General features: G+C 44.4%; 2 protein-coding genes across 2 annotated transcripts in view; one reads left to right on the top strand and one right to left on the bottom strand.

Annotated features, from left to right (window-relative positions):
* Positions 1-260: 260 nt before the first annotated feature.
* LOC135898202 (WD repeat domain phosphoinositide-interacting protein 4-like) lies at positions 261-14,599 on the bottom strand. Its single transcript, XM_065427032.2, has 11 exons — positions 14,375-14,599; positions 13,952-14,026; positions 13,757-13,861; positions 13,586-13,673; positions 12,973-13,067; positions 10,273-10,358; positions 7,867-7,989; positions 4,166-4,251; positions 3,984-4,085; positions 3,751-3,869; positions 261-447 (listed from the first exon to the last, which is right to left on the bottom strand). Exons 1-11 carry the CDS (start codon positions 14,424-14,426, stop codon positions 338-340), a joined length of 1,041 nt encoding a protein of 346 aa, XP_065283104.1. The 5' UTR covers positions 14,427-14,599; the 3' UTR covers positions 261-337.
* Positions 14,600-15,054: 455 nt separating this feature from the next.
* Positions 15,055-19,346, top strand: part of Eip78C (Ecdysone-induced protein 78C) — a 117,225-nt gene continuing 112,933 nt past the window's right edge. The window contains exon 1 of the mRNA XM_065427031.2: positions 15,055-15,412. Within this exon, the coding sequence (XP_065283103.1) occupies positions 15,307-15,412 (106 nt within the window). The 5' untranslated portion in view covers positions 15,055-15,306. The remainder of the gene's footprint in view (positions 15,413-19,346) is intronic.

The following is a 19,346-nucleotide window of genomic DNA, read 5'->3' on the forward strand; positions in this document are numbered from 1 at the left end:
ATTGAACTACCATGGCACCGTTTTCCCATCCACTTTCTCAAGTATCCATGGTTTTACTACTAAAATTAACCTTGGGAGTGTTAGCCAGCCCCGTCACTCACAAACCTTGGCAGTGGATGTGGAACATCCTTTCTGCAGCAGGCGTCACGAGTATGCTATCTATTTGATCACAAACTCCTTGATGACATCTAACAGCAAACACGTGGGCAACACGGGCAATATCACTGCAAATGTGACATGAAGAAAACAAGACAGCAACATTATGACTGTAAACAAGTATATTTTAAAACAATGACAATATGTACAATTTTTACAAGATGCAGACTATCCCCAATTATCACAAATCATCGTCTTCACAAGCATCCAGGAAGATGTCATACGCCTCCCTGTTGCAGTTGCCATCCTTGGTGAAGACATACTTGTGGAACGAGCCATCAACACAAATTGCTGCAAAAGAAAAGGTGTTTCAGTACATCTGTTATAACCAACCAAATGTTTCTACATAGGTGAATTCAAAATAATTTTTCATGTCCTCAGAGAGACCTTTCAGTTCTAGGTTCTGTACATGTAATTAGTACAGTGAGGGAGTAAGTCGGGCACTGTTGTGAAATTCCTTCAGCAGCATTTAAGTTGAAAAAAAAAAAGATCCTAGGTTTTATGTGCAAAAATGACAATCTGATTAGGAGGGACTCTGTAGTGGGGGTCTATGAATTAATTTTGACCGTCTGACCACCTGGGGTTCTTTAATATCGACATAAGTACATAAGTGCTTTTTCCTATCGCCCCCAACGAAGTGTGACCACCGCAGCCGTAATCGAACCCACAACCTCGAGCTCAAGAGCACAGCGCCACAGCCACTGGGCTACCACAGAGTGTGACTGGTAACATTTTCAGGCTACCACAGGAAGAGAATGTAGTAGGCAAGAAATGTTCTGCAAACGTGCTGTCTGTGTAACGGGTACTCAATATCGACAATATATATGCAGTAGTATGGCAGATCAGTTCTAATAAAATCTGTAAGGTATAGGAAGTTTCAAGAACATGAAAATGTAGCACGAAGCTACATGAAATGCACCTTAGGAAGAAAGCTTTGAAGTTGAAAAAAAAGAAAGCCCTGGCCACGTTGTGTCGTAAGCCTTTTCCATGTCAAGAAAAATGTGCAAGAACTGTTTATGGACAAGAGCATCACGAATATTGGCCTCAACACACATGAGGTGGTCAGTTGGTGACCGGCCTTCTCTGAATGCGCATTGGTACGGATCAAGCATTTTGTTTGATTCAAGGTAATGTAGAAGGCGACAATTTACCATTTATTCAAACAACTGGCAGAGGCAACTTGTTAGCGCCATCGAACAATAGCTTGTTACAGAGGCAGGATCTTTGCCCCGTTTAGCTTCTTCCCATGACGCCTTATTGTTCAAGCTCGTGCTGAGAGTGCTCCTCGGAATATTGCACGCTGCGGGGACATCCGACTTCTCACCGCGTTCGACTCGATTTACGATTTCAAGCTTCACGACGAAGGGCAAATTCTGCCACTTCATCACAGCAACACTGCGGGAGAAGACTCACAAGACCCACACACAATGAACCAGAAAAGCAGCGAGACAACTCGCACTTTCGCCATCTTGCACGACGAGGGCACCACAGCCCCTGATTGGCTGTCTTAGCAAGCGCTGCGGGCGGGCCAGGATCATTTTTTTGCAGGGGGGTGTTGACAGCTCGTCCGAGGCAGCGCGGTCATGATAGAGAGAGCAGTCAGATGGAGCCGCGGTGGCAGGGGAACCCGCCGCCGCGAAGGAAAGCCAACTTCTGGGGGCACTTTTCCGCCGCTTGCAGTCGATATATCGGGAGTCGCTGCTATTTTTGTTTGATGTAAGCGTAATTTTTGCTTTATATATACTCACCGTAACTATACCGAGTCCAGAAATCGTTCAATATATAGAATCATTCAATGTAAATGGGTTCGATATAGTCGGGTTCAAATGTATAACTTTGGAGAAGCAGGGGTTGTGAGAGGGCGGTTTCCCTGGCTATCTCGGGAGTGGCCATCAAAGTGTTACAGTCGTCATCATCATCAGCAGCCTGGTCACGCCCACTGCAGGGCAAAGGCCTCTCCCATACTCCTCCAACTACTCTGGTCATGTAATAATTGTGGCCATGTTGTCCCTGCAAACTTCTTAATCTCATCCGTCCACCTAACTTTCTGCAGCTCTTGCTACGCTTCCCTTGGAATCCAGTCCGTAACACTTAATGACCATCGGTTATCTTCCCTCCTCATTACATGTCCTGCCCATGCCCAATTCTTTTTCTTGATTTCAACTAAGATGTCATTAACTCGCGTTTGTTCCCTCACCCAATCTGCTCTTTTCTTATCCCTCAATGTTACACCTACCATTCTTCTTTCCATAGCTTGTTGCGTCATCCTCAATTTAAGTAGAACCCTTTTCATAAGCCTCCAGGTTTCTGCCCCGTACGTGAGTACTGGTAAGACACAGCTGTTATACACTTTTCTCTGTTACTGTGTTACAGTAAAACCTCATTATTCTGACCCTTGTTAGTTCAAACTCCCTACAGGCATATGCATTATTTAATTGAATCAAGCTTGTTAATTCAGACGTACTTGGGCCAAACATAGGTTAATACAGACAACTCTCAGAGCTCAGCAAGCACATAAAACTGCACATGTGCAACATAAAAGAGCAAGAGCGGTGCTAGTGCCCTACGAAAACGAAGCGGTGGAGTCCGAACCGCCATAGTCGTCAGTGAAAATCATACGTGAACAACAAGAATGCCACAATGCCGAGTGCCTATTTGTGTCTCTATTCTTGAGCCAACTGCAGCATTTGTCACCACACCTCATTGGCTGCATGCCTTTTTCATAACTGCAACTGCCATCCATGATCGCATTGCCAGCAACCATGGTTCCGTCCACAGCATTTATGGTAATCAGTAGTTATGTTTCTGAGTCGGGATGCAGATCAACCATGTAACTTTACAACTGTGTAGTCATTGTCCATGACTGCATCAATAGTGGCCACGGTTTCATTTGCAGAGGTTGCGGCAAACAAGTCTATAGTTTTGTTTCGACTAAGTGCAATGGCTGCGCTCATAATGTCACAAACGCGGCGGAAGCTGTCGAGGATTAAGAGCGTTGGCTACATTGCAATGGAAGGACGATCTGTTGGCGACCAGCTCAGTGGTGAAAAAATTATCAAGATGTACATTCATTAGTGACAAGCATGCCTCGGATGAAACCACAGCTGCTCTGCAAAAGAAGTAGTGAGGCATTCGTCACTGTGAGCGCTAATAAGTCCCGAGATGACAAGAATTGCAGCTTCCACGTTGCGTATATACAAAATAGATGAAGGATTTGCCTATCTATTAAGTGAATAGAGGCATGTTGACGTAGTAAGCATTTGTTTGTTTTCTCGACAATATCGATAATTCGACATTCAGTTATTCAGACTGTTCTTTTGGTCCTGTGAAATCCAAATTAATGAGGTTCCACATTTCTTCGCTTAGGCGCAAGCAGTGCTGTCTAACAGTCTCAAGGCTAAGTTGCACATGCATATGAAGAAAGGTCTTTAAAAATAGATGCAAGGACAGGTGCTGAATGCAGCAAACAGTGCAGCATTGAAATGGTCGTGCCAAGGCTACGGGTTGACAGCTAAAGCTTTCAATGTGCAGTCTGTTTTGCTTAGCATCCACAGTTCTGCCTACGAAGTATTGAGTACAGAGCCAACAACCTACCGTATACCGATGACCCCGTGCCAAAAGCACAAATGCAGGCACACTCTGCTGGTACTGTGAAATTTGCCAGGGCCCACTGTGACTCCATGTAAGGACCCAAGAATCCCATCTTCTGGAAGCTGTGCACAAGAAGAAACAAACATTTAAGATATGCCATTCAAGTTGCCAAGTGACCAACGCGCACTGCAGTGGTATGTTAAAAAGTAGCAGTAGCGCCACGAGCACCAACTCACGTTGATCGTCTGTTTAGTTTGGTATTCTTCAAGGCGAAAATGTGGATTGTCCCTTTGTCACTTGAAGCGCAGATGTACTCCGAGTCTTGGCTAAAGTTTATGCTGAAAGACAATGTGTTGGATGTAACGCGCACATTCTAAAGATGCCAGCCAGGCAAGAACCAATATTTAACTGCGCATACCAGTAAAGCGTAGCTGGATCGGCTCCTCTTCTCAGCTCCACAACCAAGTTTCGCTTGAGTGTGTCAAAGACACGAATCAAGGTGCCCTGTCAAGCAGGATACCAAAACATTACAAGGAAAGAAATGAAACTGCATTTGAACTGAGCATCTAAGGCAACCATGGTGTTAGACACTAAGCTTGCGTCATTAGCTCACACGTTACCACATGGGAGTTCATGTATCCACCTGGATCAGCGACGCAAAATGGCTAGGTTCAGTGCAGTCCTGTGTTATTCTAACGAGGATGCAAGTCTCATTGTAATAGTAGAAGAGATGATGTAGCCCATGCATCACATTAGGAAAATTTCAAGGCGTTTTAGGCATGAGCACCACTTCTCAAATCTCTTTGCGATATTTAAAAGCACTTCAAGAGCTGGAAATGTTAAATGAAGCTAAAAAAATTTAATTTACCATATTTACTCAATTCTTATGCATACCGTAAAACTCCGAGCAAATGCCCCTACCAGTGGAAGCGCCCCTGCTCCACTTTAGAGTGATCTGAAATTGGCGTCAACTACCGAGCCAACACCCCTTCCCATTCTTCACCTTGGTCACCACTTCATGCATTTTCACCGCACCACTAGGATACAGTTTTTTTGTAAACTTTATACGAAACTGCACATTAAATTACATAAAATGGTGCAATTTAGTGAGAAATAATTTTATTGTTTAGCCGCACTTCCGCCAAGGACCGCGATAGTTCACCATAGCCAGGTATCTGCATAGCCATAGCCTTCGTCAGTCACCATTTCGGTCAAACGTGTGAAGTGTCACATAGCACTAGACACATGGTGAAATTTTTTGTAAAATCTATCACGCGTCAGAGTCCGAATTGCAGCATACGACAATTCAGGACACATGGTACAAATGAGCAAGCGGTGAACCGGCGCCCCTGTACGGACACTCGAAATGATTTCGCAAATAAAACGAAAAAAAAAAAAAACGTTTACAGTCACTGACCGTTTATTTGGATCTCACGGGGACTAGGGAAATGTCCGAATAAACAGGTGTCCAAAAAAGCAGATTAAGAAAAAAAAATGATATCTTTTATTTCCACGCACTTATTCGGGCTCAGCAGTAGGCTTGAAGAAATCGTGAATGTGCCGTTGTACGCTGTTCTGTTTACACGCAATCAGATAAGCCCGAATCTCGGAGAGGGTCGTACCGGGCTGAAAGCACAGTCATTGCTTGTACACGCTCCGCATGCGACGGCAGCGTAGCACATGGTGCGTCATCTTCTGACTCAGAGTCATCGTCCAGCGGTGCAGCAAAAACCTGACAAATGATCTCGCCGTTGTCGAGTTCTGCGCATGTCAGTACAGCAGTGTCGGCACCTGTGAAACTCTCAAATGAGATGGTGTCCGGAATCGCAATGCAATCACTGCGCAGGTCTTGGCAGAACATTTTCCATGTCAGTAGGGAGCACATCAGAAGGCGACAAATCTTAGGCCTCCCGGCACCCGCTTGCCGGCATTCCCCAGCGCAGTCACTGTCGGTGCCATTAGACACTTGACGATATGTTTCCGTATGCCACGTTGGATCACCGGAACCTTGACACAGCACACAAAGCAAACACCACCATGCTGACACCAGTCGCACAAACGAAAAACGTGGCCTCCTCGCAGCGTTGTGCACGAAGAAATAAATCAACTGCTGGATTGTCTTGACATGGCTTACTAAGCTAAAACCGGAACTGCTGTAGAACCACTCTACCGAACCAGGCAGAAACGATGATGATGAGTGGAGATTTGCAGTAGCGCCACTTCGTGGGGCAGCAAGGAGGCACCGTTCAAAACAAAAATGGCATTAAGCAAGTCGAACCACGCACCGGTCAGAGTTGGTGCATGGTGCTCTCGATCGAGTTGACTCGAGGAGTGTCCAAAAAATCGGACGACAGGTTGCAAGGGGTCCGAACTTTCGGCAATTGTTATACATTAGGGTCTATGGGGAGAATGACGGTGCTGCGAAGCAGACCGAATAATCGAGCATGTCCGAATTTTTGGAGTCCGAAAAATCAGTCGGCGACGGTATTCAGCTCTCTCATTTTAAACAAAAGATGTCAATTTAAACACGACTATGCGAGAAGTGTAGACATGTATCCGCAAGGCCACATACGCAGTCGCTGATGACTAGGAGCCAGCAGGCCTAGCTCGCTTGGCCATCGAATTGGAAACCGGTGGTGCTTGCGACACGACCGCATGCAGCTCATAATGAAGCGCCTATGTTGATCAGCACAACACGTACACAATTATGTTGCACTGAAATTGCAATAGATTTGATTTTATTGATGCCAACAGAAGTGAATGAGCAAGCCAGGCGGGCTTGTGATCGTTGGGAGACAGTATAGGCCTAGCTCACTGGCCACCGGACCCCGCAAACTTACTTGGATTATCTTTCACCATAGGTCGAGTGCTTGCTCAGAATTTTACGGTAGTTCATTTTTCTTTTTTTAATTTACCGAAACCAGAGAAACTCTTACTTGGCAATGTCCTTGCCCTGGCTTTACAAAAATTAAAACAACGCAGACATTCCACAACTTATGCAGGTGTCGCCATCAGAACACAAATGGCACAAAAGAGCAGATACACCCTACTTGTCTACAAAGCAGCCGTAAACATCCACTTTTATTTCTGGAAGAAATACTGCAGGTGCCAGGTGTTTGTCACCGCTGACACCACCTATAGTTAGAATCGAAATTGCACCTCCAGGGACCTCCATTCTGAATTTTCTTCTTCAAGGCGATAACAAATTGCAATTTCTTTCTTGCCAAGCAAATATGGTGAGGGAACAAGCAAGGGGATTTCATTTGCACTGCATCTTTCATATTTAGCCATGAAAAAAAGGGGTGCACGTTGCACTCAAGGGCACATAGGAGTCTAGTATATATGGTACCAAATTTTGAAGGCTCTTTTTTTGTTTCTCTTCTTTCAAAATTCCAAGAGCATTAAAGCTAAGCCTCCTGGCTGCCTTCCTCTGGCAACAAGTAGTCACCAAGCTATGCTTTCACGCGAAAAGAGTGGCAGTAATGAAGGGGAGGCTAGAGGATTGGTGGAGGAAGTCAAGGGAGAGATAATACCATAAATCGGGGAGATAATGCTTTCTATACATTTTTAGGGGAGTGAAAACTAGTTTAAGGAGAAGGGGATATAAAGAAAGGAAAAAAAATAGGAGGGGGAGCAAAAGGCTAGGTGGCGCCAGCCGCCACCCGTTACACAGGGTGTAGCCGCCATCCATCCATCCATCCACTCATTTTAACTTGTGTGCCTAAAACAGCTACAGATGTGTTGTGAGCATGCATTCCATTATGTTCAGTAATACGGACCAGCAGACAAAGCAAACTCAGCTAACCGGTCAAGGTATTTTTTCTCTTATGATAAGAAGTAATGTAATTACTTTCTTGTTAACAGTACTTGTAAACTATTTTTGTATTAGGAGACAGACACAAGACGACACTTCCAACATCATAATGGCAAACATGTCCCATATTTAGGTCATTCTCACTCACTAAAGTTTGAGCTCAATAAAAATAATCTTGTGGACATTTCACAGTACTAATTGGGTCAGCTTGACTTAATGTTTGCCTATAGCAACTATAGAGCCTATACTGAGCCTAGAGCAACTATACTGTACATAACAGTTAGCCAAGGGAAGTAAAATAGAACCTTCTGGGATGCAGTGGCAAGCATGGTGCCTTCCTGGTTGAGAGCGATGCATGCAATGTCACTTTGGTGGGCGGGGATGGTCACTGGCGACATTGACATGCTTGGCACTGTCGCAGAGAGGTCCTGAAAGTAGAGAAAAGAGGGGGGGTCAAAATACTAGCAGACCGTTAACAGGCTACGCATATACATGCTGGCGGTGTAGCTATACTTTTTTATAAGACAAAATTGTTCTGAACCAATGGAGCATAAACCTAATAAAAAAAGGACACAGATCGACCAAGAAAGAATGTATACCAGGGAAGCATGATCTTTTACAGTTGATGTGTATGTAGGATCAGAAAAATTACAACATTAGAACTTCAATAAGAACAAAGCTAGAAAGTGCAGACAACCACCAATGCATGGTGCATACAAATGAACAGGGTTAAACCGATATAACAAAATAGGTAAAATCGGCAATTTGCTTTATTATATCAAAATTTCGTTGTATTGAAGTTCGACCTTTTATGCAAATAAGTACAGTTGCCAATCTATTTTTCTTATGTGGAAAGGGGTAGCGGAATTTTTCAAATTATCGTGCAATTAAAAAAAGCAAATTTGAATGTGACAACAATTAATTTCGATGAATTTGGGAATCCGCAACAAATGATAAGCTTTCATGCCACGTCGACGATATCTTCACATAGGCAGTATGAATTAAGCGAAGCTAGCCATGCTTTTGCATGCACTCTGCCCCCACACCTGATAGTGTCACCCGAACTGAGACAACGCTATCATGGAAAGCGCCGGCACCGGGGAGCGAATGCTTCGTCTGCCTCTCGCTCCCAACGCTGTGGAACCGAAATTTCATTATGTTGAAATCGAATACAAACACACTTCGTTATATTGAGGTTTTAATTGCATGGTGTTTTGTGGACAAGAGGTTACGAAAAGTTCATTCGTTATATCAAGAATTTCGCTATATCAAAGTTCGTTATATCGAGGTCTAACTGTAGTTGCAAGCTCATACTTGTGGCATGTGTCTCCTTCAGTTGTGCTGCCTTTTTGCACGCTTGCACAATGAAGGTTAACTGAAAGATGGTTGTGCACGAGAGCACTCCTGCAGATGAAAAATATTTCTGGAAGAAATGTTGCTTCACTAGCCTCTTTTAACTGCTCAAGTTGGATTCACGAGGAGAAGTTGGATTTGGGGGCAGGAACAAATAGCAGTTCTGGCCCACAAACTTGGCATCACATGACTCTGCAAATCCAATTTTTACAGCGAAGCTATCCATGGATAGGATCTGGAAAAAAGATGTCTGAAATGCTGATAAAAAATCACGTGAGCCGACCCTGGTGATAGTGAAGAAAGGGTCCAAGCTCAATGGCACATACCCCTGTGAGCTCCGAGGGGGGGGGTTGAAGTATGCATCCCTCCCAAAACCTCGGAGAGAGAGATTGAAGTGTTTCTGACGTGTTCAGTTGAGCGTCTCTCGACAACAACACATCCATCATCGTCGTGGGGTCTTTAACGTTGACATCAGCAAACTCAATAGAAGGTGTATCTCATCATTAATGTTGGAACGTTTCAGCTTACGCGTTGCACTGAAGTCGATGTGCCAACAACAAAATGCAACCGATCATGCATTGATCTCACATTTAGCAAGATTTTGTCTAAAATCGATGTGCAAGCAATTGCAGTTTACCATAGCGGCCATAAGGCAATTATCAATATGATGACCAAGTGAAATGAACTTAAAGAAAAAAAATACAAAAGTAAACAACAAAGTTATGTGTTGTTTTTTTAACCCATTTAACATAACCACCAAATTAAATAAATTAATATATAATTAAACAAAACCAACAGCTTTGCTGGTCTTCCATATTCACATATTGGAAGGGCTCTGGATTTTTTGCAAACTCCACATCAGGTCAGGCCTTGGTGACCATACTGATTTGAAGCAAGCAAGGGAAAGCTAGCCTGGACATTGAACTGACTTCATCATCAATGTATTTAAAGAGCTGCTGAGACCCATGTCTGTTGTGCACCTACATTGCAAAGCACAGTGCGTTCACATGCATATTTTATGTGCACGGAGAAATCGCCTGTATAAGAAGGCAAGACAAACAATTGCAGAGAAAATTTATTTCACCTGGGAGAAGGGAAGCGAATATGCAGACCCTTGCACTCTTAACAGATAATGTGAACCACAATGTCAGATACTCAGCTGTGCACGTGCCGTCAACAGAGCTGGGTGGCTCCTGCACTGGTTTGGGTTTTGCAAAAGTTAACGTCACTGAGCAATCAATTTATTATTCCCACACCAAGAATTATATGACAGGCTAATCTGCTAGCACATGAGTAATCATCACTTGAAACTGCAAGCGAGAAGAGTGTGGGTTCCAAAATTTGCTGCAATATCTTACCACAAGCTGGACGCCGCCGCACCTCTGGCCGGGAAAGACAAGGAGGTGCCTCTCGGCAGCAGCGGAAGGCGTCACTTGGCAGAGGCCTCAAGGGAAAAGAATGAAATTTGCTCATACCCATTCGTTTAGTAAAATATTCCTAACGCTGATTTATGTTTAGATTTCCAATAGCCATCCTTTCCACGGCCACTGAGAACTTGATGAACATGGAAGCAAAACAGTAATCGAGCTCACAGATGCTACAGAAACGACACTATGTTTTCACTTGGTAAAAAATAACTGTGCAGTGCTGACACCTGATCACTGCAGTCTGCTTACAATGATCACTACTTATGATGATGGGCAGTGTCCAGTACACTGAATGTTGAATCTGTGTAAAACCTGCCAATGCAACAATATATGACAAAGTTCTAATGATAGGGCTAATCTTGCTTTTCATGAGCATCATAATTGGACTAGTGTAGTGGGAAACATTTATCCCCATCTATCTACCACAGAAAACTTTTTTGTCGCTGTGTTTACTATTGTAATGGCAGTACGTGTAAACTGACACATCCATCACCATCATCATCATCATCAGCCTGGTTACGCCCACTGCAGGGCAAAGGCCTCTCCCATACTTCTCCAACTACCCCGGTCGTCTACTAATTATGGCCATGTTGTCTCTGCAAACTTCTTAATCTCATCTGCGCAACTCGTCCCCTGCTACGCTTTCCTTCCCTTGGAATCCAGTCCGTAACCCTTAATGACCATTGATTATCTTCCCTCCTCATTACATGTCCTGCCCATGCCCATTTCTTTTTCTTGATTTCAACTATGATGTCATTAACTCACGTTTGTTCCCTCACCCAATCTGCTCTTTTCTTATGCCTTAACGTTACATCCATCATTCTTCTTTCCATAGCTCGTTGCGTCGTCCTCAATTTAAGTAAAACCCTTTCCGTAAACCTCCAGGTTTCTGCCCCGTACTTGAGTACTGGTAAGACACAGCTGTTATGCACTTATTCTCTTGAGGGATAATTGCAACCTGCTGTTCATGATCTGAGAATGCCTGCCAAACGCACCCCAGCCCATTCTTATTCTTCTGATTATTTCAGTCTCATGATCCAGATCCGCGGTCACTACCTGCCCTAAGTAGATGTATTCCCTTACCACTTCCAGTGCGTCGCTACCTATCGTAAACTGCTGTTTTCTTCCGAGACTGTTAAACATTACTTTAGTTTTCTGCAGATTAATTTTTAGACCCACCCTTCTGCTTTGCCTCTCCAGGTCAGTGAGCATGCATTGCAATTGGTCCCCTGAGTTACTAAGCAAGGCAATATTATCAGCGAATCGCAAGTTACTAAGGTATTCTCCATTAACTCTTATCCCCAATTCTTCCCAATCCAGGTCTCTGAATACTTCCTGTAAACACGCTGTGAATAGCATTGGAGAGATCGTATCTCCCTGCCTGACGCCTTTATTTATTTGGATTTTGTTGCTTTCTATATGAAGGACTACGGTGGCTGTGGAGCCGCTATAAATATCTTTCAGTATTCTTACATATGGCTCATCTACACCCTGATTCCGTAATGCCTCCATGACTGCTGAGGTTGCGACTGAATCAAACGCTTTCTCGTAATCAATGAAAGCTATATATAAAGGTTGGTCATATTCCGCACATTTCTCTATCACCTGATTGATAGTGTGAATATGGTCTATAGTTGAGTAGCCTTTACGGAATCCTGCCTTGTCCTATGGTTGACAGAAGTCTAAGGCGTTCTTGATTCTATTTGCAATTACCTTAGTAAATACTTTGTAGGCAACGGACAGTAAGCTGATCGGTCTATAATTTTTCAAGCCTTTGACGTCCCCTTTTTTATGGATTAATATTATGTTAGCGTTCTTCCAAGATTCCGGTGCGCTCAAGGCCATGAGGCATTGCGTATACAGGGTGGCCAGTTTTTCTAGAACAATCTGCCCACCATCCTGCAACAAATCTGCTGTTACCTGATCCTCCCCAGCTGCCTTCCCCCTTTGCATAGCTCCCAAGGCTTTCTTTATTTCTTCCTGCGTTACTTGTGGGATTTCAAATTCCTTTAGACTATTCTCTATTCCATTATCGTCGTGGGTGCCACAGGTACTGTATAAATCTCTATAGAACTCCTCAGCCACTTGAACTATCTCATTCGTATTAGTTATGATATTGCCGGCTTTGTCTCTTAACGCATACATCTGATTCTTGCCTATTCCTAGTTTCTTCTTCACTGCTTTTAGGCTTCCTCCGTTCCTGAGAGCATGTTCAATTCTATCCATATTATACTTCCTTATGTCAGCTCTCTTTCGCTTGTTGATTAACTCGGAAAGTTCTGCCATTTCTATTCTAGCAGTAGGGTTAGAGGCTAAGCAGTAGCCTCAAAAGAAAGTAAACACAGCATTGTCAATGCCAACTACTTAATGATATTAGGAAACATCACTAATTTACGGTGTGCACAGTTAATGTAATGTGAACAATGCAGCCAAACTAAGACTAATAAGCCTGCATGACTCATCAGATTATATTCTTCCAGTGCCCACTGCAAGGTAGAATAAAAAATACAGCTGAAACAAAGTTGATGTTCCAGAGGGATGACTTTGCGAGTTTTCTGTCTGCTTATTTCCCAGATGAACCAATCAATTATGATGCTATAGAAATATCAAAAGAAATAAAAGCGACCTTACCTCTCGGATTGTCCCATGTGTCGCATGTAAACAACTTGGCTGGGCTATTTAGGAATGACATCACGTGGATCTGACGCCTGGTCACCACAAATATCCTGTGCAGAACAGAAATACAAAAAATATATATACCATGTCTAGCATCAACTCTTGCACTTACACCTCAGCACTTCAATTGAAGTGCTTTCAAGTAAACGAGTTTCAGGTAGCATGCAGCAAAAAATTTCGAGCAAGTCGAATTGCAGATCGTTTATGGAATATGTGTTAAATCTGCTATGTCTTCTGTCATATTGATGCCTTTTAAGCACAATGTAGTTTCCATTTTTTGCATAAGACGCGAGTGGCAGTAACTGTAATAGTGAAGCAGGTGTTGCAAACTACTGGATCGATTTTTTTAAAATGACAGGCAGATGTGTGGGTCAGTTGAATTAATGATTTTTTTTTTATATAACACACAACCTGCTATTGCTTTGCACAAGCCATCAAGCACTTAATAGTTTGAAAGTAATGATTAGAGAGGAAAGACCTCAGTGAGCAGCAGGATGGTAACATGCATCACATCAATCACGGTTGTTTAAATGCCTCCTCCAAGGACAAATTATGTCTGCATACATACTTGTCCCTCCTGAGCCTCACAGCCAAGACTGTGGTGGGAAAAGTAAACTCCATGACGAATCGCTTGGTCATGTCATCCCAAACGAGAACTGCAAAATAGAGGATATAATTAATGCATATTATATGCCTTCATAAATGCCCAAGAGCTTTGTGTGAAAATAATCGAACCGACCGGTGTTGTCGGCGAACTTGGGCGAAGGTCCGCCTCCAACAACGGCCAACAGGTTTGTGCGATGCAGCATTTCGCAAATGGCGAGGCTGCCCACCTGAGACATATCTGCGTAAACAAGGGACGTAAGCGTACGCGTGTGAGCAGTGTCCAGACATCGTAATTAGCCAAACTGAACAGACGAAGAAAGGCCTGTACCCAAGTGCCCTTTTTCGGCCAGTGGTTCAACATTAAATATCCGCAGTCCTGTGTCCATGCAGCAGGAGAAACAACCTGAAGGAAGAAACAAAAGTTATTGTAACTTCACTACACGTCGTCGTGCACCAACACCCTATAACAACTGCTCAATGGGCTAAAACTTATGACATCGCAGGTCGTTGCAGAAGCTTTAACAAACAAGTGGACAAGAACTTAGACGTCTTGCACACAATGCAAACTCCCCAGTCCAAAGGATTTGGCGCTCAAAAAAGGTATCCTATGGTCACGCATCTCTACACTCGCATTGCACTCCCGCTTCTGTTTCGCCAAAGCGCACAATAAATGATTTGACGGCCTAAAAAAAAACTAAACTCTCGTGAGTTGCAGCGAGAGAACGAGTAAACAAAGGCTGCTTGGTCTTACCGTGATCTTGGTTGAACTGAAGACTAAGCACTTTGCCTTCCGTGTACGACATAATCGTATTTACAATGTACGAGCAATTATGAGAATTCAAAAGCGCGAAATATACAAAGCTGTCAATACAGCTATTACTCTAGTACGGCTTCACTGCAATCGATGCGCTCGCAAAGGACACCCAGCCGCACAAACAAAATAATGTCATATGATGGTATCTCCTCTCCCACTCACTCCTTTCATTCTTTCTTTTCACTCTTCCTCTCTTTTTTTATCTTCAGAGTGGCTAGACCAGTGTAGCCAAGTTATAGCCGAGTTGAGCAATCAAGTCGGCGCAAGCCAATCCGTAATACAGGTGCGATTGTGGCTCCGCTTTGATTTGCAGAGATTACAGCGCAAGTTTGAAAAGTCTATCTAATTTTCTGCGGAGTCTCATTGCAACACGGCACATTCTGCGTGCTCTCACTCGATTTGAACGCGCTCACAACTCAACGCGTGTCGGCGTTTTAACGTGTACACAAAGTAGGGACATCTGGTGGCCTAACGGTACTTCGCGCTCGCCATATTGCCGCTGGGCGCTCGCGCTCTGCGGCGCAGGAGCGTCTGCTTGGCAATTTTCTCTCCGCAGGGCTCCTGCTCGCCGGGCACCTGCAAATGGCTGCACCGCGTCGAGATGCACTGCAATGCAATCCGGGCGGCGTGTGTGCACGTCCAGTGCAAGGCCTAAATGAGAGCACGGGGCCGGACGGTGCATGTGCGGAGGGCGCATTTCTGGCGGCCTGGCGAAGGAGTCCGCGGTTCGCCCAGTGAAGCCTGCGGGACCCTCTGAGCGCGCGTGCGCCCCGTCTGCAAGCGCCGAGAGCGACGGGCGCCCAGCCCACCCCCCATTTGGAGGAGGAAGTTTGCGTGTGATGTGCGATGTGCCCTGCTGATGCGTTGCTATGGACTCTACGGATAACACGGAGGAAAGAGAAGACGAAAAATGTCCCACCACCTCTCGCGCTGCGACGCCTGACATCAGCGAGGATACTTCACTGCCTGACCAAGGTAAGCGTGCGCGCGCTGGCGCTGGCGATGCAAAACGCACGCGCTTTTTTTGCAAGCGCCTATCTCCCGATGAAAATCTGCACCCGAGCTTTCTTTCTTTTTTTTTCTTCTTTTTCTTCGATCATTTCGGCTGCAGTTTGATTGTTTTCCCCTGCAGCGCATCTATCTGTTTATCTATTTTCCTTTTTCCTTTTCTCGTTTATTTTTTCCCCTCACCACCGCGGGTGCAACTGACGTAATGCAGCGTGGAAGCCTGCAATAAATTGTGCGCGTTGATTGTTTTAGATTTGTTATAAAATGTGCGTACAAAGTTACGTAACATACAATAAACGAAACTTGAATTACAGTTTGCATCTCTCTCCTAAGGGGGTGGGGCGAAAGGAACATTTTCTATTTTGTGCCCTGAAACCATTCTCTCTAGACCATTGAATATAAGAGCATTATAATGATGGTCTGAGATGTTGAATGCGGCAAAGAAAAGAAGGGAATAAAGAACGAGAGATCGTTCGCTCCAAAGAAACGCTTTGTGCAATTAGTTTCCTTCACTGGAGTAAGCGGTCGTTACATTTGCCAACCGACGAAACTGTTGTACAGTCTTGCCAATCTGTGTGACTATCCTTCGGCGATCGGTAGACGTGGGTATACGCTGATCGCATTATTTGCCTTACCTCTATAACAATAAAAAATAATAATTTTAACATATTAGTGCAGGCCTTTGCGACGCCTGCTGGCTTATGTTGATTTTTGTATCGAACGATGTACGACTTTTTGTATTTGTTCTGTCAACATTTGGAGCGATCTTTTCTTTATTTGTCCTTCCTGAAAGCGCGTGGTATTTGATATATGACAATCCGGATGCTCGTATGTATGTATGTATGTATGTATGTATGTATGTATGTATGTATGTATGTATGTATGTATGTATGTATGTATGTATGTATGTATGTATGTATGTATGTATGTATGTATGTATGTATGTATGTATGTATGTATGTATGTATAAGTAGAAGAAAAAATTATGAAGAAAGTGGGCCAATAAACGGGCCAATGACGCCGGCTTCGACCCGCCAATGATTGGCGGCAAATACATTTCTCCTCAACGCGTCGGTAGGTATATAATCTGCGGCATAAGAATTTCGCCTCTACCGAACGCAGTTGCCATTCTCGGTTTACTTACTTTATCAATCAACATTTTCTTTTGCAGCGAGCTATCAATAAGTGCCGCATTACATAGGACACAGGAAACGCCCAGATATCTATAGTCGGTCTCCCGAATAATTCGAGTCCCTGAAAAGGCGATTTCAGCATAGGCCAGTAGCGCTATAGGATTGTTCGGGGCTTTTGTCATTCACAGAGCCAATTCCAACCATCATCAAGAAGGCGGAGGAGGGAGGGGGGGGGGGTCACACTTCTTACGCTACAAATGCAACAAGGGTTATAATTACAGATGCTAGCGTTCTTGTGGGCGGTAAACGGTAACTGCGCATTAAGGTTTGCGAGTGTGACGATCTCGTTATGCCGTTATACTTATTCTCACCGCCGTGTCTAATCGCGTTGCACACAGTCGTCAGCGCCGATTATCATATCACCGACTGCACAATCCTGCATCTTTAGCCTCGATAATTGCTCTTCATTTGTTCCGAGCTAGGACTATATGTATTGGATTACCCGGAATCGTGTCTGCGCGCGTTAGAAGGTCAGGTTATCGTGCGGCTTTGCTGCAACCGACGACCGACCATGCTATAGGAGGATATGTTATATACGATCAAGTGGCGCATGCGAAGAATAGCGTATATACGCGCTTCGTACGGTCACTTTCGCTTTTTTTGTTATATAACTTTGATTACTCGCTCGCTGAATAAGCGTGCAGCGTAACGCCAGACCACCTTTTCTTTAAAAGAAAAGAAAAAGAACATAACCCTCGAGTTCGTGATTTGGTCTGCCATATCCCGCGTAATACGTTTCCTTTTTATTTTATATGTATCTGTCTGCCGGCTTTAATTCGCATCTGAGCCTCCAATGTCTCGTTATTTCTTCCCGAATTGTTTTTCCGACTGTTTCGTAACTCTTCCTTGCCATTCGTTTCTGGCATACCGTACTTTCACGATCTTATACGTACAAGCGCTCGTAGAAATGGCGCGACAGGGTTTTGCCGACCCGTGTATATATATATATATATATATATATATATTTATTTATTTATATTTATATGCTTTAGTGTTCTCGTTTCTCTGACAGCGTCTCGCTTGCCTCCGTTTGTTAATTAATCCGCAAGATAATTTGCATATATCCCTATAGGTCTGCTTTATGTGTTTCGCGAGTCCTTCTCTCAGCGTCCTCTTCTACTATTATTGTTTCTTCCTTCTTTCCTGAAATGCATAGTCGCGTAACAAGACGTGCAGCAACGATTTGCCGTGTCCCGCGTCTTTCCATCTATAAAGACTCAGAAAAAAAAAAACTCCTTTTTTCTTCGTATTCCGTCTTGATTCATGTTTTTCTCTCTCCTTCTCTCTTATTTTTCTTTCATTCGTGTTGCGATAAAAGAGAAGGAAGCTTTGAGATCGCGCAACAATCTTTTCTTGAGAGGGAACAAAAGGAAAAAAAAAGGAACGAACGATGCCAGACGTGTTTTCGTTCAGATGGCAATCATATTTTTAACCCTTTTACGCGCTTTTCACATCTCCGGGTGGAAAACTATACCAGGTATTTTAGAACGCAAAGTCACAACGCGCCAACCCCGTAATATAACGCCAAACGGCGGGCACGATATCTAAACCGTTACGTAATTTAAGAGAAGCGCGCGCGTTTGAAGAAAAAGAAAAATAACAATAAGAACACCCTCGATCAGCGCATTATATACGTGCCCTATTTCTCTTACACTTACTGCCCGCAAAATTAAAGGCTCGTGCGTGCGTACACTCAGGCACGAGCGCGGCCAATGATAATAAGAGAAATATACTTACGGTAAGTAAAAAAACAATGCTATAGAGAGATATATAGAGACGGTTCTCGAAGCGCCGTCTGTCGCGGCGGTCCCCCTCCGCGCTCGTTGCGGCACCATACTGCAGACGTATTCGGACGCAGCGCCGCGCGGGTCCACCGTTTCTCTTTTCTTTCCATTTACGGTCTTTCTTTTTTTTTTTTTCTCGACGACATCGATTATGGCCGCGCATGCCGAGATCGATGCAGTGTGTGTGTATGCCGCGCTGCGCAGGGCAGCCGGCCTCGCGGAATCAGGTCGTCGGCGCAGATGCCGCTCCCGTGTGCGGAGTCGTACTACGCGCCCAGTGGACGCGAGCGCACGCACGCGACGGCGGCGGTTGCAGTGCTGGCAACTTTGTATTCCGCGCGCGAGCAGCGTCGATTTCCGCTGACAGCGCGCGCGCGCCGATCTCTCTCGCCGCGCCGAGCGCCGAGGTAGTTCCGTGCAGCGTCTCAGTCGCGGGAGCTGTGACGTAGTTCGACATTTTCTTCTTCTTCTTGATTTTTTTGTGCGTGCGTGAGAAAACTGATGTGGGAAAGCTGGAACGGCAGCCGTTGTACACACGCTGCACCGATATGAAGGGAAACACTTAGTGTTGCGAGTGATTCGTCGTGTTGTGAAATCCCACTCACCGCCCATATTTTTTTCTCCCCCATTTCATATACACGCGATACACGCGACGTGTAGATTCTCCGACACGAGATGAATGTTCTGTTTTCACGCACAGAACAGTTTCGCACGAGAACAGTGCGCGTGAAGACGGAGATAACTGCTTATGTTTGCCGATTCCTTCCGTCATCCCCAAACAGTACTCGAGGTTGTTCGCCTTTTCCGCCTGCATCTGTGTCGAGAATTCACCTCATCATTTTTTGTCGACCAAGCGACGCCTTGCCAAGGGGTACCTGTCCTTTGAAACGATTGGTGAAGTGAGGTTGCACGTTTGCATACATA

The sequence above is a fragment of the Dermacentor albipictus genome, chromosome 3 (assembly GCF_038994185.2).
Source record: "Dermacentor albipictus isolate Rhodes 1998 colony chromosome 3, USDA_Dalb.pri_finalv2, whole genome shotgun sequence".
NCBI lineage: Eukaryota > Metazoa > Arthropoda > Arachnida > Ixodida > Ixodidae > Dermacentor > Dermacentor albipictus.

Excerpts from the sequence above, each read along its gene's own strand:
- LOC135898202 (XM_065427032.2), bottom strand. The coding sequence starts at position 14,426 with ATGTCGTACACGGAAGGCAAAGTGCTTAGTCTTCAGTTCAACCAAGAT. Across the intron at positions 13,862-13,951 it reads GGCCGAAAAAGGGCACTTGG|ATATGTCTCAGGTGGGCAGC; the intron begins GTACAGGCCTTT and ends TTGTTTACGCAG. Across the intron at positions 10,359-12,972 it reads CACATGGGACAATCCGAGAG|GCCTCTGCCAAGTGACGCCT; the intron begins GTAAGGTCGCTT and ends TTTTCCCTTGAG.